This window comes from Athene noctua, chromosome 4 (assembly GCF_965140245.1).
Source record: "Athene noctua chromosome 4, bAthNoc1.hap1.1, whole genome shotgun sequence".
Classification (NCBI taxonomy): domain Eukaryota; kingdom Metazoa; phylum Chordata; class Aves; order Strigiformes; family Strigidae; genus Athene; species Athene noctua.
In genome coordinates, this window is record NC_134040.1 from 13593635 (window position 1) to 13611418 (window position 17784).

At 42.2% G+C, this 17784-nt stretch overlaps 2 protein-coding genes across 2 annotated transcripts in view; one reads left to right on the forward strand and one right to left on the reverse strand.

Moving 5' to 3' along the window:
* MAN2B2 (mannosidase alpha class 2B member 2) overlaps positions 1 to 11679 on the reverse strand; it is a 32331-nt gene extending 20652 nt beyond the window's left edge. Inside the window, exons 1-4 of the mRNA XM_074904478.1 lie at positions 11576 to 11679; positions 7708 to 7854; positions 3930 to 4035; positions 471 to 643 (exon numbers count right to left, since the gene is read on the reverse strand). Of these exons, the coding sequence (XP_074760579.1) occupies positions 471 to 643; positions 3930 to 4035; positions 7708 to 7854; positions 11576 to 11605 (456 nt within the window). The 5' untranslated portion in view covers positions 11606 to 11679. The remainder of the gene's footprint in view (positions 1 to 470; positions 644 to 3929; positions 4036 to 7707; positions 7855 to 11575) is intronic.
* Positions 11680 to 14973: 3294 nt separating this feature from the next.
* The window catches only part of PPP2R2C (protein phosphatase 2 regulatory subunit Bgamma), a 201359-nt gene continuing 198548 nt past the window's right edge, over positions 14974 to 17784 (forward strand). Inside the window, exons 1-2 of the mRNA XM_074904480.1 lie at positions 14974 to 15100; positions 15284 to 15364. Of these exons, the coding sequence (XP_074760581.1) occupies positions 15085 to 15100; positions 15284 to 15364 (97 nt within the window). The 5' untranslated portion in view covers positions 14974 to 15084. The remainder of the gene's footprint in view (positions 15101 to 15283; positions 15365 to 17784) is intronic.

Sequence of the window (17784 nt, forward strand, 5' to 3'; positions counted from 1 at the left end):
AACAAAAAATGAATTCAGAAAAAAAGTTATTAGCTGCCACCCTAACTGATCTAGTATTATCACTTTTACAGGCACAAATAAATGTTCCACGCATGACAACCACCATGCCCAAACATATGCACTAGACTTTAAAACAGTCTATATAAAAATCAACATAGCTGAAATTTTCTCAGGGGAAGCTGACACCTATTCTAGATGCTTCCAGTTCCAACACTCCTAATTCAGTGTCAATTTACACGTTGCCCAACTGCCCACATTTCGTGTCTTCTTCAGGCCAGACTAGACTTTATCCTTATCAATATACTTATCAATATATTCCACCCTTACCACATACAATCAGCATGTCACATGTAGAGAAGAAATACCTATATTTTCTTGCACAGATCAGAGAGATGCTTATCTTAATGTCATGGTTTAGATTACTGTAAGTAGAGACTGACAATGGGTTCCATTTCTACGGGTATTTTTACCTTGTTTTTCTGCATGTCAGCCTTCAGATCATAGTCAATCCGAGAAATAAGATGAGCATTAAAACCAGACAGAGCAAAGAGAGTTGGTGTTGTAGCTGAAGCTCCAAAAGGATCAACATGCCAAGAAAACTGAGGCCTGATCCCAAAAGTTTCATACAAAAATCCATGGCCTTCTGCAAAGCAAAATTTGTTTATGTTAGGAACACTTTTATAAGTTCATTTTATAAATTTAATAGGCATATAGTATTACATATAAGCACTTAAAGGATAGCTCTTTGTTGCTATTTTCCAAAGCATTTAATGATTCACAGCAGACAGTTTCACACTGACAATGTTTATATTGCTATTTGCTATGCCAAGTATAACCTATTAACATCATAAGAGATGAGTAACAAAAAGGAATTATAATTAGAGACCAGCCTGGGAAAAAGTACTTAGATACAGATTAGGTTAAGGCTAATAGCCAGGTTAGAGTCTGCATGAAAACAACAGGCTGGGGTTTAGTTTGTGTTTGCTCAAATCATACCATCCATTCTCAGAAAATTTCAGTCTCGTATCAATGACAAAGGGACAGGCAAGCCATCCAGTAAACTAAACTAGTATGAATATGATACTCAATCATAAAAAAAGAAAAAAGCCAAAGGTTAATAGCAATCTTGATACAAGATGTTATTTACAACCAATGTTATTAATTTTGTATTGAAATGAGTTTCAAAAAAGAAACCTCCAAACCAGAAAGACCAGACAATGGAATAAACACAGACAAACCATGTAAGCAAAAGCAAAATAACCAGCTAAACAGTAGATTTTAGTCAGAACTCTAGTATATCACACTAGGATTCTCATAATAAAAAACCCGAAAATGTGCAAATCTTAATTTCATAGTTCTGGAATTGTGCTCTGAACTATTCGAAAATACAACCGTATCTTCCCCATTTTGGACTAACTCCATTCTAAATGTTAGTACCACGTTTGAATAAATGAGGTTGCAAGTCATTCTCTTTTAATTTCATCTTTCCTATGGTTAATGTCTTCTCTAGTGAAAATATTCACAGTGTCTTTATTTCAACTCTTGACCGAAGTACATTTTAGGCAGAGTTTACAAGGCTCTTCCAAAACACAGCTGGCTAGACAGACAGGAGAAGATACGAAATGTAGACCCCAAATGTCTGCACTAGCTTTGTTTTCTCAAGATGAAATCCATACACATTGCAAGGATACATTTTTTTGTTTGTATGTACTCAAACTGAGCAGAGTGCTTTCAGGAAAAATAAATGGGGATTAAAAAATATATTAATATTTTTGCTCCTGCTGAATAAATTATCAAACTTGAATTTTCTTTTTTAAAAAAATTATTTTTACACATAGAATGAAATATTAAATTGGAAATAATGTTTTTTGCAGCTAACTCCAATGAAAGAAAAAGCTGTATTTGCATTTAACAGAAGGACTCTTCAGTCAATATTAGTGTTTTCTTTGGAGAAGTCCTGAGTTCAGTGCACTAAACCTGTAGAACAACCTTTAAACATAGAAGTCAGATGAGGAAAGAAACATAATGTCCATCCCCTCTCCTCCTCTTGGCCGGTGTGATGTGGTGACTCATGGAGATGCAAAAGCAGCTGTTCTCTATGCTCCCGATAAACACTGACAAGCAAGGAACAGGTACCAGTGGTGTTGTGCAGTCAGATTATGAAAATGATAGAAGTGTTTTCTGACCCTTTACTCTCCTGTGTAGAAAGCTGCCAGAGCGTAGCCCTGAAATGAGCGGGGTTTATATCAGCCATGACAGACAGCTAGTGCTAATACATCTCCTCTTGCCCCCAAAAAGCACCTTACTCCCTCATGGCATATTATAGGCATCTATAGCACAGTAGTGGCATGATTTATCCTGTTTCTTTTTTCATTAACCAGATGGAGATAAATCTCCACCAGACAAGGGATTCAAGTGCACCCTCAGTCAGTTTGCAGATGACACCCAGTTGGGTGGGAGTGTTGATCTGCTTGAGGGCAGGGAGGCTCTGCACAGAGACCTGGACAGGCTGGAGCCATGGGCTGAGGCCAACTGGAGGAGTTTCAATAAGGCCAAATGCCGGGGGCTGCCCTTGGGCCACAACAACCCCCAGCAGCGCTACAGGCCTAGGGAGGAGTGGCTGGAGAGCTGCCAGTCAGAGAGGGACCTGGGGGGTTGATTGACAGCTGGCTGAACAGGAGCCAGCAGTGTGCCCAGGGGGCCAAGAAGGCCAATGGCATCCTGGCTTGTGTCAGCAATAGCATGGCCAGCTGGGACAGGAAGGGATCTTGCCCCTGTACTCAGCACTGGTGAGGCCGCACCTCGATTCCTGTGTTCAGTTTTGGGCCCCTCACTACAAAAAGGACACTGAATGACGCAAGCATGTCCAGAGAAGGGCAACGGAGCTGGTGCAGGGTCTGGAGCACAGGTCGTATGAGGAGGAGCGGCTGAGGGAACTGGGGGGGTTTAGTCTGGAGAAGAGGAGGCTGAGGGGAGACCTCATCGCCCTCTACAGCTCCCTGAAAGGAGGGTGCAGAGAGCTGGGGATGAGTCTCTTTAACCAAGTAATAAGCGATAGGACAAGAGGGAATGGCCTCAAGAAGAACCAGGGAAGGTTTAGACTGGGTATTAGGAAGCATTTCTTTCCAGAACGGGTTGTTAGGCATTGGAATGGGCTGCCCAGGGAGGTGGTGGAGTCCCCATCCCTGGAGGGGTTTAAGAGTTTGGTTGACATAGCACTGAGGGATCTGGGGTAGTTGGGAACTGTCAGTTTTGGGTTAATTGTTGGACTAGATGATCTTCAAGGTCTTTTCCAACCTAGACGATTCTGTGATTCTGTGAAACCTAAATACTAAAAGACTCCTTAAACCATCAGATGGGAAGGTGTAACATACAAATCACTAGAAGATTAAAATGGGAAATAGTGCATCTCTTGGAAATATGCACCTATTTCTAACAGAGAAATGGGGGTTTCTTCATCAAGCAAGTCTTTCAACTAAGTTCAGGTGACCTCCGTGACATTCTATGGCTCATGTTCCGCAGATGACTTTGCCTATATGATACAACCTCCCCACACTCTGAATTGCTACCAGGTATTTTCTTCCAGAGTGTTTCATACCTTCAGTTTCACCACAACTATCTTCTCATGAGCTTAAGCTCTCAAACACACACTGACAAAAAGGAGTTTACAACTGACACTGATTAAACTGCAAGCCAGCTTTCGGTAACCCTTCTGCTTACTGCAGAACTGTTATGCTTTGGTTTTTTCAAAGCAAAGATTTTTATACAGATAACCCCCCAGCAAGTAAAAAATAAAGAGATGCTTTAATCAGTTCTTAAAGAGTAAGAAAATAATAGAAATCTTAATAATCTAATAATAGCAATGAAAACAAACAAAATCCCCAAGGTCATAACAATGTAAAATAAAAGTTAAATGCAAATATGCATACCCGTCAACTGTAAAATTTGATCATCAATTAGTGTCACAGCTTCATCATGCATCACTTGTCCTCCAATGACAAATTCCAGTCGTCCCTCCTGAAGCAACTGATGGACCTATGATATTGAAATTAAGACCCAGAACGTAAACATCATTTCAGTGTTGCTCAAAAAGGCCGCAAATTCATTTCAGATCACAGCACATTATCTAGACACAACACTTGTCAAGAAGGCAACCAGGACAAAAGTGGGATAAAAGGCTGTCTGTACTGGGTGTATCAAAAGAAGAGGAAAAAACCCAGCATACTAATGCGCTGCACAGTGCATTGATTTACCCATCTTACAGTGAAACCAGGTAGCAGGTACAAAGGATGCACTGCCAGGTAGACCCTGACCTTCTGCTGTTTCTCAGTAGGGCTGTTACCATGCCTTTATACTATCTAAACACCAGACTTGTTCCCATACAGTGCACTGGCAGCAGCCTAGGATCCTGCCTCAAGGCAACTAGAACTGAAGGATTAAAACAGAAGATACTAGTGCTTCTCCCAACGTCTTCTTACTGCTGCATCTGCCTTGGCTTAGAGAAGTCAGGGAGTGGCTGGATGAGAGAGCAATATGCAACCCCATGCAACGGTGAGGCTCCCAGGGATTCCTTTAGTCTGCTACCTCTGTAACAGTTTGGAGACAGATCTGTGAGATCCAGGAGGGAGGGAGAGAGCATGTCATCATACCGTGGCCACAAACACATCCCTTCTACTCTGTATGCACCTATCTTGCCTTCAGAGAATAGACAGGTTGCTCAACTTGTGAGAGACAGAAAACTTTATTAAGAAATAGTTATTCCACATTAGCAGGTTTGTCTGCCGGGTAAAACCACTACTAATCTTCATTTTTGGTCTCTTTTTCCTAGTTTACAAACTGTCAATAAACTATGACCTGTTCAGCTGTTCAAGGTTTTTCTGGGTTTTGGTTTTTTTTAGTTCCAGCCACTAGAAACAAGAAGTATGCTGACAAATACAACTTCAGCAAATGTGCTGGATGAAGCGAGGGGTGGTTTTTAGAGGGAGGGAGTAATAGTCTGGGTCCCTTTCTAGAAAGGTTAGGGAGTCTTCTGTTTATATAGTTACTTCACTACCTAGAACTTCAAAGATACCTCAAACTTACGACAAAGGAAGTTCATATAAATACATATTTTAATCTCCACTTTTTTTTTAATCTGTCATGTAGGATGCCAGATCCAGAGTCATTACGCTTATTTCCCCAGGAATCTTCAGTGAATGCCCCTGTGTCTGCTCAGATACAATGCCAGATTGTCAATTTTGATTATAATCATTTCTCTCCTTCACAATGTTGTGAAAACGCTCCAGGGCTCAGCATTCATAAATTAGTTCCAGCCAACTGTGGTGACTGATTAGCATGCTGGGAGACCAGATAACTGATATCTGGTGTCAGCACAGAACGGGTCCTGACCTACATGAAAAGCATCTGTGGCTATGATTCCCCATTTGGATGGATACCTCTTTGGGCCATGGAAACGTTTTTTTAATATAAGTTTTGTGGAACAACCAAGAGGCTGAAAACACAAGAACAATAATTCAAGTAACTGAAATAATATCTGATCCTACAAAACCCCCAATATCTCTAATGACAAGCACTTTTGCTAACTAGAACTAGGCAAAAAGAAGGAGGAATGAAGGTAACAGACACAGCAGTACTACAAGCAGCAGGTTGTTACGGCAGTAGAACATATCTGTGGTCCTTGGGACAACTACTAGTATCCTTACATCAACTTACATCTCCAAACCAGATAGAAGTGGCTACACATCTTTATTCCCTTAGTTAAAACATCCAGACATCAAGCCAGGGTAAAGCAATAGGAATTGTTCACACAAGAAAATACTGTGGAAATAACATGCACTGAGAACTAAGGAGGTTCATACCTGGCTGAATACTGTTGCAATATGGTTCACTCCTATATATTCTCTTGTCTGAATTGTAAAATCAGCTTCAGCACCCAGGCTGTACCTTTTACTAATTTTTAATGCTCTAATCCAAAGCAGACATTCCAAAATAAACTAGAATTAAATCCTGTATTCCAAGTAAAATGTTAAATTAAGAAAAAAAAAAAAAAAAGACAAAATTAAAACCAGAGAGCCTGTAGTACATAAAATCATTAATGCTAGAGTTCAAGTGGAAAAAGCAGGACAGTAACCAGAGTGACCTAATTTCAAGGCCCAGTATTTGCAACTTGCTAATGTTAAAAACATACCACCTATCAGCGAGCATCATAGCTCTTAAATATTATTAGAGATTAAATATTTGACACATAGGTTTAAGAGAAATTTGTTTGTAATAATTTCAGAGAAGCAACTATAAAGTAACTAGAGAACTGACTAAAAATGCATAAAAGCAACAATTGTCAGTAATTACGCTAGGAAATTAAAGGCTGAATCATATGTACTGGTTCTATACTGCTGAGGTCAAATGTAATGCACATTTACTCTTTTGGATTCCACATAACATATAAAATAGACATGGCCCTTCATATTTGAGTTACAGCAGCGTATCATACCTGAAATAAGATCAACTTACCTTAGAAAGTTACTCTTGTGTACTTGCACAAAGTAGTTTCTATGCTATTTGTTTTAGTTCCCCCAGCCCAGACTTTCAGTACAGTTTTCTCATTAAAAAACAGACAAGAAAATTCTCCTGTGACAGGTAAGTATGGGCAAAAGGTTGACCCAAAAACAGCGAACTGCCTATACACAGCAAAATCTCTCATACAAAGGTCAGCTGCACACAGGTTGTAAGCTATTATTTAAATACTAAACATTACAGAAAATTCAGAATTTAGTGAAGGACTAGATTAAAAAAAAAAAAAACACCCCAGACAAGAGGTGTCTTTTTTTACACGAGGCTTTAAAGATCTAGCACTTTAAACAAACTGAAATGTAAAGTACTTGCAAGTAATATTCTGCTTTGGGCTGGACCCTGATAACAAAACAGACCATGGAGTTCTGAGTGAATACTGAGCAAGTTCTGAGAATGGGAAGCTGCACATGTATATTCTCTGGTTTCAGGGTCCAAAACTTCAACATCTTGCACTGCAATGCAACACAACACACAACCAGCTGATAGGCTATCAGCCCAGTCTTTGATTTCAGCATGTTTGTTTCATGCCAGAGGAAAGAAGAAATGACAAATAAAACTTTACAATGTCTTTGCTAAGGAAAAAAACAATCCTCAGTTTAAAGCTCTAAAGACTGGAAGGGATCACAGCTTATGAATAAACAAAAAAAACCCAAACCCTAGTTACTGATATTGAAGCTACAGTCACCTTTGTTGGCATTCTCCTTGGTTACACAAGGAAGGTTTTTGAGCAGTACTTAACTGGAGAGAAAACAAGTTCCTTCCTGTGAGCAGTGTTAGGCAGCAGTTCAAGAGCTTCAGATGTTTAACAAATATTGGCGCAGCCTCTTTCAGAATCACCCACATCTTATACTAGCATGCCCCCAAATAAGAAAGTCACTGATGAAACAAGAACTGTAAAGTGTAAAGAATCTTCAGTGCAAAGGTTACTACCTCCTACTGCTCTAATCTATAGCTGGGGTTTTAACCTCTTGTAACTGCCTTTAGAGTTAAGGTCTTTTCGTAAGATGTACCAGATTCAGAGACAGCTTACACAAGACCTGGGTAAAAAGCAAATGGTGAAGTACTTTGCTCCTCCTTGTCCCCTGAAAAGTGCATGGATTCTTTGTTAGCAGGAAGTATGGTTCCAGTACAATTTACCTGCTGTTTGTGCATATCTGTGGCTACTGCATCCCACCAGAGACGAAAGAATTCCTGCTCCACAGCAATAAATTTGCGTTGCTTTCCTTTCGTTAGCTCTTCTACAACAGATGTGTAGACATTTGCTGCGTAAGCGTGCATACTTTCCTGAAAGAAAAAAAAAAAGTTGAAAATAAGCTCTGTTTTGCCTATATTAAATGGGCTGTTTTGAACACTCATTGGACTTGAGAAGAAAGAGATCCAAAAACTCACATTTGTCGCACACTTCCTTTGTACACACAGAAAGTCTGAGCTCTCTCTGATTACATACAGCCTGTGGGCCCTTCAGCTGACTGGGAACCTGACTAGGTCATGGTGTAGTTTCCCCCAAGATCTGCAGACACCAATACAAGCTTTCTTTTTGATGTACTGGGAACAGCTCACTCTGTTCTCATTGTTTACCTTAATTCAACAATGCCAAATATGATGACTTTGCACCAACATAGTTTAAAAACCCACATGCACACTTCATTCTTCCATTTCTGCTCTTCTTCTGATGGCCTGCATTATCAGGATTGTGTCTTCATAGTGAGTACAACTCTGTGCTGCAGGTGTGCACTGCTGGTATAATATGGTGACACTGAAATAACCTAAGTTAAACTACTACAGCCCTAAAAGTTTCTGTCATGAAAAATAACTCTATTCTGCTTGATGTTTTAGGATAAAGTAAAACCAAACTAGAAAAGGACTCTTAGAACAAATTTGACTGTTGACATAGAATCATTCAGAATCTGTGCATCTTTCCCATGTATCCTAAACCAACTTGTATTTCAGAATGAGGCATGTGGATTTTACTGAAATGCAAACATGATAGTGATAATCACCAAATAACTTATTAGATAGTTATATCCTATCCTATGGCATCAATTGAACAACATCATGGTAATTTTAAAATTGTGCACATGAAGACACTTCGTGCACTCCTACTCTTGCCAGAACAACTTCTGCTAACTAGATAGTCTTCCACCCTTAATTTCAAAGTGATATACAATATCTAAAGGCAACAGCAGAGAATCTAGAATTTCCTGCAATGTCCGTGTTTTCTTGTAACAAAGTTATCTGCATATTATAACACAGTTATTTTAACACTAACCATAACACTTTTCTGCTTAAACTACTGGTACTTGCTTAAGAACTCACACCACAATAGATGCACATACACCTTAAAGTGACTGACATATAGATCTCTCACCCACCTAAAAATTAATAGGCATGATATGTAAAAATATTAATCCATAGTTTTAATTTAGGCAGATTTTTTATATGAAAATCAAATAAAGGGGATATAAAAAGGGGATGATGTGATTCAAATAAGAAATTAACTTTTCCTAACCCCCTGCTTTCCACAGCTGAAATCCAGCTATCTCTGTAAAAATGCTAATGTGTCATTAGAAAAGGGGAAAATATTTGAGTGTAGGAGGAATGGCTTAAAATACTGTAGTGCATATCTGAGTAATTACTTGTTCAATGATTTCTCGATCAGATCTTAATTTTTTTTAAAATCAAGATTATGATCAGATGCTTAATACAATGTGAAATTTTAACTAAAGGGAATAACTTTTAACTTTTACTAATATGCAACAGCGACACACTCAAATGATTGCTAAGGAATTTTAATTTTTCACTGGCAATTGGCCACATACAATACGTCCTAAAATCCAAGTGTATGTACAATGATTGCAACATCAGGCTCGATTTTAGTTCTCAACAGTTAAGTGGAGCACACTAGATTTAAGAGCTGAACAGGGACTTTTCAATACTATAATATTCTGTGTGGTAATTTGCTAAAAATATTTTCTTGAGGTATTTTGGATATTAAGGCAAGATAGTGTTTATTCCGACTCGAACTACGTTGCACCTAAGCAGTAAGGTATTACCTAACCGTACAGTTTATAAACCCCAGTTGTCTGGGTGGGAATTGAAAACAATTGTTCTCACAACCAGGATACTTGCAAGCAACAATAAGAATCTTATTTCCAATTCATATTTTTCATCAGCTAATGAGATACTCTGAAACAATAAGCAGTGAACCAGTATAAATAATCATGTAAGATTTTACTTAAATATAGATTTTAAAATTCTGCTATGATGTAAAAATTGTTTTGTACTGCAGTCTAGACAATGGTGAGGTGTCTTTCACACCTATGGTTAAGAAACATCAGTCAGATGCCACATCTCATGTAAACTATGGTACCACTGTTATTATCAGATTGTAACAGATAGCTTACTTTGAGAGGAAAAAGAAAAAAGTTTTTTTATACATCCAGTGCTGGAATTCTCCATCAGTACTGTAATTTCCAGCACACAATGAAGATTACTGTTCCAATATCATAAATGCTTACTTTTCACATTATAAATGAGGAACACAAAAAATAGTATGTTGTCATGAGTGAAACGTAGTAACTAAGCAGACCAAAAATGTAAAAAAGGTTTGGATCCACAGAGAGTTACCTTCAGGTTTCACTTTACTACAGAAGCATTTGAAATTATCCACAGGTAACCTCTCTGGCTTTTGACTACAAGTATTGCTGATGCTTGTAATTTAATAGCAGAGGAAGCAAGGCTTCAAGCAATTATATCTTCTCAAAAAAAAAAAAAAAAATTACGTGCTTCATTTCTCTCCGAGATCTTTGACCACTAACTGACCCAAAATAAAAAATAGTTTAGTATTGTCTTATGCAGTTTCTGAGTAGGAGTTTGAAGTATTGAAGGAGAAATTCACTGATCTTTCTTAAAAAAGGAAGACAAAATATATGCACAACAGAGATTCCTTAGTGAGCCGTTAGCTCTTTTTTATCAATTACTCTTAAACATCTGATGCCATTTCACTCCAGCGAGTGAAGTATCCACAGCGCCTCTCACATAAACGAAAGTGATTCGTACTAATGAAGGAGGAGGCAGGATTCTGACTAACAAATATAAAAGGTACTAACACCCCACTTGATTTATTTTGCTCTGTATCTCATCAATTTAGCAAAAGTTACTTTGCTACTGCGCTTCCATAGCACTAGGCTCCAGCCCCACCCCAGCCATCGAGGACCTGCTCCCTGTATGAAAAGACGTTGAGTTTTCATGGGGTTTTGCGTTACAGAATCACAGAATTACTAGGTAGGAAAAGACCTTGAAGATCATCCAGTCCAACCATTAACCTGACGCTGACAGTTCCCAACTACCCCAGATCCCTCAGCGCTAAATCGACCCGACTCTCAAACCCCTCCAGGGATGGGGACTCCACCACCTCCCTGGGCAGCCCTTTCCAACGCCCAACAACCTGTTCGGTAAAGAAATGCTTCCTAATATCCAGTCTAAACCTTCCCTGCCACAACTTGAGGCCATTACCTTTGTCCTCAGTAACAAGATAAACAAGTTAGGAACAAGATAAAAAGACCAAGAAAATGTGCCATATATCCAAAGCACACCATCAACCAGATTAGAGATTTGCCTTTAAAAAAAATAAGGAAGTCCATCAGGAGCATCCTGCAGAACACTGACACGCACAAACCCCAAACTCAGGGGCACAGCTCCCAAGGTAACCACACGCCTCCTCCGAGCCTGCGGCGGGATCGGGGAGCAGCAGGGGAGGGGGCACAGCCCGGGAGAGCCGCGGGGCAGGAGATGCACCTGACACCGACTTACGCGCCTCTCCGCAGGCGTCAGGGCGGGGGCAGGCAGCCCCCCCGCAGCCAGCGCTACACGACTGCGGGGAGTTTTGCGAGCTCGCAGGCGGCTGACCCGAGGTCGAGCAGCGGAGAGGCTCGGCCCCACCCGCCCAGGAGCCCACCCCTACCGCGGGAGCCGCCGCCGGGCCCCGCTCCGCAGGGTGCCCCACCTGCACCGTGTAAACCCAGCCGACGTCCATGTGGCTGTGAGCGACCACGAAGGCCCGCAGCTCTCCGCGGCCGCCGGCCCGCGGGAGGAGGCTGAGGAGCAGGAGCAGGGGGAGCGCGGGGCGCATGGCGGCTCCGGGGCTCGCTCCCTCCCTCCCGCCCGCCGGCCTTCCGCGTCCCGCCGCCGGTCCCCGCCTCCCGGCCCGGGGCGGGGAAGCAGAGGCCGTGCCGCGCCGCCGCACCGGCCCCTCCGCGCCGAAGCGTCAGGCTCGGGCAAAGGGAGCTGCTTTGTTAAAAACCCAAACCGAAACCAACGCTAGAGCCGTTTTGCTTTGAATGAGGGGATTTCGCGGCACAAGGGGTGACTCCGTGTTCACCCCGGGCTGCTCTGCCGGTCTCTGGGATCCCTACGGCCCCCGGGGGTCCTTCTGGCTCCTGTGGGTGACGTGGGGCTGGTTTTCTTATAAAACTAGTTTGCTCAGGGAGAGGTTGGCTTCTGCACCTTGGACAACTATAAATCCTTATGGGTTTTTCGAGGAAATTCTTTTAAATTGGATACAAGTTTCTTATTTCAGGGTATAATAGTTCATTATGGATTATTGTCTACATCTTTGAAGTTGTAGCAAGATTAAATTTTATGTGGTTGACCCTCTGATCCCATTTAAATTGGTTTTATCACTTGTTTTACCACTGCTAGCAAGAGGCGGACCCTATGCTGAGAACGGAAAAGGTAGCCTCTTGGTCTGCATAAAATCCTAATGAAAAAAAATCCAATCCATAATTAAAAAACGTTACAGGATAACATAGCCCAATCTCCTCAGAAATTTTATCTGCAGTTAAACCAGTTTCTGTGCAATATATCATTATGATTCTAAAAGCCAAAGTAGATTAAGCTATTTTTTAAACTTTGACTCTTTAAAATACACAGTAATATAACTTAACCACCTTTGCTTAAACTCTAGTTTGAGTAAATGACATGGTTTTAACAATCCTGAAATGACAGAAAATATCATGCCAAACTTAGCTCATTTCCAACAGTCCAAAAGCAAAGGACATCAGATGAAGGTGGTACACGCTCCCACCTTCACGTTTGTCTGTTGATTTAGCATTACTAGTTTCCAAACCTAGTTAAACCAGTCATCTCTCTGAAGGAAACAATCACAAGTAGCTTAAAAGTATCCACCTACAGACTTACACTGATAAAAGTGAAAGATTAATTCATATTGAACTAGCTGGCACTTGGGTGCAAATTAACCCATCTCAATATTCAGGATACCTGCAGGAACAGATCGTACACTGTAAATGCGATTTGCATCTTTAACAAACAAAGTCTGTAAATGTTTGAAGTTTAGAATGAAAAATGCTATGTAAGCCAGTAATACAGAGTTGAAGTGCATAAAATTGCTACTTTTATACAAATTATATCTAATATGAATGGCTTCTCTCAGAACAGGGCCCTTCTTTGCTAATTAACATAGTAGACAAGAGTTTTCTCCAAAAAGAAGATGCTAACACTGGTATGCTAAGGTTAATTTTATTTATGATAATACCTTGTCATGAAGAGCAATCAAAGTCTGTATTGTAGGTAATTTGTAGGGGGAGTAAGAATCACTGTATGCATCTGGATGAAGCTTTAATACAGCTCTATGATATTTTTCTTTATCTCAAATCATCAGCTTAAAACCTTTTCAATTCCAAGAAAGCTAGTGCACATCCAGCAAACATATGGCTTGGGGATATATATACACATACACTTTCTAAATGAACTGGTATTCTTTTACCTCAGAAGGCATTATGGTCTCCGTAAGTTAGGTGAAGTTCCCAAAAAAGCTTAAGTGTTGGCGTTTTGCTTTGTTTCTAAAAGTAGCTGAGAATGTTTCCAGAATGTTACTCCCATTTTAAACCTATTTCCTTCAGAAAGTGTAATTGTCCTCCTTAACTCGTTCACAAAGGCCACAATGTGACACCGTCTTGGATGCAGTGGGGAAGAATATAAATATTGGAACAGAATATTTTAATAGGAAAAATTGAATAAAACTTCCCCCAGCTTACACACATAAAGGCATCAGGAGGGTCTTCACTTGCTGCAAAAAGGATGAATGTAGGTATATCAAGTAAAATTTATGCCGAAAATAATGTTTCCCCACCATTTACATACCGTTTCACAAATAGCAAAAAGCTAGATGGAGGAGCCAGTGTGATTGTGCCATGACAGCTGCCTATATGGGTATTTTATTCTCTTGCTGGCTCCTAATCTCTTAGTATGGCTTGATTATAGGCTTCCTGTATTATTTCTTAAGCTTTCCCAATTTGTCTGTACAAAGTGTGTTTGCCGTCTTTGACATGAGCTGTGCTATACGTGGGCCTCTGACACCATCACCTCAAAAAGACAGAAGACGTAGGCAGGATGCTGCCAGCTATAAGCTAAGCAGTCACAACCGTGTTAAAGTAACTATCAGGAAAGTCACCTGGTGAACAGAATAATTAACGTACCTTTGCATTTCCCTCATGTTTTTGGGGTGGATGTCTGTAAGAATAAAGGCACTTATTAACATAAGTTCACTCTAGCTGACTGTTTCAGTGTTTTAAAATTTGCCATTCTCCTAAACGTTTTCCAGCAGAGACAAAGGTCACTACACAGAGCACTTAAGCTTACTTGATAACAGATTTGCTTTCTTACCTCTGATGGATGCTGTAGAGACAGTTTGTGGATCCACGGGGGTCCATGGACCAGACAAAACCCACTCTACAGCCTTCCAGTGATTTCAGTGTATATAAATCCTGACAATTTACACGGCATTTGCAGCCCTTATCTGTAAGATAGCCTACGCGGCCTAGGCACGGCTGGAGAACCGAGGTGAATGTCCTGAGGACAAGGCAGCTGCCGGTGCTCGGTGTGGCGAGCCGGGGGAGGCCGTACGGGCGCTAGCACGGGGGCCCTGGCGAGGCCCCGGTGTGCGGGGTGTTCTCCAGGGCCGGTGTGCCCAGGCTCCCGGTGCAGCCGTGGAGGCGCCCCCGTGGGCGCCGGGCTGGCCGCGCCGCGGGCACGCGTGGCTGAGGCGCTGTGGAGGGACAGGGCACAGCCGCGGCTCGCGGTGGGGAGGGCATGCAGGAGGGGTCCCCCACGCCGGGCCGCGGCAGGCAGGCCGGCCATCCTGCCGGGGGTCGCCTCGGGGACAGCGGCCGCCCGCCCCAGCCCGGCCCCGCCAGCAACCCCGAGCTCCCGCCGCGGTGCCGGGGCCGCCCGCGCCCGCTCACACCTGTTGGGGCCGCGGCGGGGCCGGGCGCGGCGGGTCCTGAGGAGGCTGCGCCGCCTCCGCCGGGAGCTCCGGGCGGAGCCTTCCCTCCTTCCCGTCCTCCCTCCCCCGGCTCCCTGAGCGCCCCGAGGCAGCGCCGGCTGCCTGCGCCGCCCGCTCCGCTGGGAGAAGGAGGAGGCGCCCCAAGCTGCCGGCGCTGGGAGCAAAGCGAATAACAGTTCAGAGCACTGAGCGCCTTTCGGAGGGCAACACCCATGTCCCACAAACAGGGTATTTGGAAATGCTCTTCCTCCCCTGGCGCCCTCATCCCTCCGCTCCCTCCTCCGTCCCCTCCATCTCTCCTCCGGCTCTGCCTCTCCTCTCCGCCGCCCTCCTTCCCTTCTCCCTCAGCCCTCCCTCCCCTGCCCGCCGGCCCTGGGTGCCCCGACTGACTCTGCCTTTCTCCCTGCCCAGTTGGCGGCCCCCCAGGCGAGAGCGCGGTTGACTGGTGCCTCTACCAGCTCAATGGAGCAGCCGAGTTTGAGGTCTCTGAAGGTGAGTACAGGGGTGCTGAGGCGGGGGGCGACCCCTCAACCACTGCCCTGGCCAGCAGCATGTGGAGAAACGTGTCTCGCTTGGTGGGAGAGTGGCCGTGCCAGAACGCGGAGCCGGCCGGGGCGTGGGGCCTGTGGGGTGGCAAAGATGGCGCGTGGGCCCAGGGCAGGAGGGGAGGCGGCCTGGCAGGGCGGCGTGCCGACAGTTTGCATGTGTGAGGCCTGGTGTAAGTGACTTGGCTGGTTTTGTTTTATTTTTTGTGGAAAGTTGGGTTTTGCAGATAGTGGCCTAGGTGACATCAGTCTTCTTGGCCTTGGTGTCGGTGGTGACTGGTGTGAGGGAGACAGTGTAGTGCCTACTGGAAAGTGTTCTGGCCTTTTTTTTCCTCGTTAACTTTGAAGAGAGGTGTAACCTGGAAAGTTTTATTTTTGAATATTCTGCGATCAGAAAAGGAACAGCCTTTCGGTGCCAGAGCAAGAAAGTCTTCCCTGTCTCCGAACCACGTATGATTTTGAAGGTGCCAACCTATATTTTCCAGTATGCCAGATGGATAGTGTGCAGTGCCTGTAAGCATATTTTGGTGCCTGTTTGGAGTGAGTTAAGTGGAGCTAGGATCTCATCTCAATGTTTTGGTGTTACACATTTCTGAGGGGAGTGCTTTTACTGTTTGTAAAGACTTAAAATGCATGACAAGTTTGGCTGGACTGAAAAACTTTCCAATACGGAGGCAAGTGACACATGTAATAGATTGGCTTCAGGTTCAACGTTCGGGAAGGCTTTTCAACAGTGAGCACTAAAATATATGGGTAGGTAGACAGTGAAATCTCAGTCACTTGAGGTATTTAAGGTTTGTTTCACACACACAGGTTAAAGTGATAACGCTACAGATCTTGCCTTGGGACAGGTAGATAGACTACCTGTTTGGAGTCTCTTTTAGCTGTATTATCTGTGATTCTGTGAGATGTGAAGTTTTATGTCTTGTTATGTCTTTGGAGAAGTGATTTAAATCCCAATGTACTACTTATAAGCTACAGCTTGATCGAGGCTTTGGGCTAAAGTTGTGGTTTTTTTTTTTCCCCCCTAATTATTCTGTGGTGGTCTGTATTTCAAGGTATACTTAATAGTGTCTGTAATTACACACACTTGCATACTAAAGCATATCTCAAAATATGTTGTAATTTTGTGCCTACGTGATTTTTTTTTTTTTGTATGAAACTGCATACCAAACCAGATGTGATGACGATAGGTGGGGGTGGAAATTACATCCGTGTGAGGGAGTGTAATGAGTGAGTGACAGCATTTCTTAGGCATCATAGAATGTTGAAAACAAGCTTTAGGTTGGCGTTTACTTTCATTTAAAGATTTGAGTAAGTAGAATATGCTTCTTAACCTTATTTGTCTGGGTAAATACCAGTGTTTCAGCACTGCTTTGAGACTATAATGTTTTCTTCTGAACAGGTGTTTTATTAATTTGATTTTTTTTTTGTTCATCTTTTGTCACGTGACAATTTCTTTAAATTAGTTTTGATAACCCTGACTTCAGTTCAGTGTTAAAAAACACTGGCAATTTATGGATGCCCAGTTTTACTCCATGACTTAAATGGAAATATTCCGTGTTTTCTCTTCTTTACTCAACATGGGAATGTGTGAAAGTTGAAGAACAGGAAACAGGCTGAAGTAGTGCAATTTGGTCACTCAAGCTATAGAATCAAAGTCTTCTGCAGGTAGTAAACTACACTTATGTTAGTAAGATTATTTATAAATATGACATGCATTTTCCACAATACATATTGTCTGTTAAATGCCACTGATACCCAGTAACACAAAGAGCAGTATAATTACACTTTGCAGAAGTGAAGAACAACATTTAAAAGATAGGACTGCTGTGGCGGGTGGCTTGACTGCTTTTGCATGCCAGTGTTTTGGATAAAGTCCAAACCTTTCCTTTGCTGAAGTTTGCCTCTAAAATAAATTATACAGAACCAAACAGAATCCTTAGCTTAAAATGGATTGTTCTTAATGCAGGTTTTTTTTTTTTATCCTTATCCCAGTTCTTCTTACTTTTCAGGAAGGCCATAACTGTTGTGATTGCAGCTGCATTGGTTAGGACCACCTAACCACTAGATATTAGAACTACTTAATCTATATTAAATATTATTGTGTGTTTATCTTGATATTTAGATATATATCTGTATGGATAAACATTTACATATTAATATTCTAAAATCAGAGAACCCTCTGGGCACCTCTTGCTGCTTTTGCTATTGAATGCATGCAATGGCCTTGCAGTTCTCTGTCAGACTTCAGAATTGTGTTCTGCAACATTTCTGTCTTAGGCTAGTAGGAAAGAAAATTATTCTTTTTTCAAAAATAGATGCGTTAAAAACATTCATTTACATAACAGAAAAGCAAACTTGTAT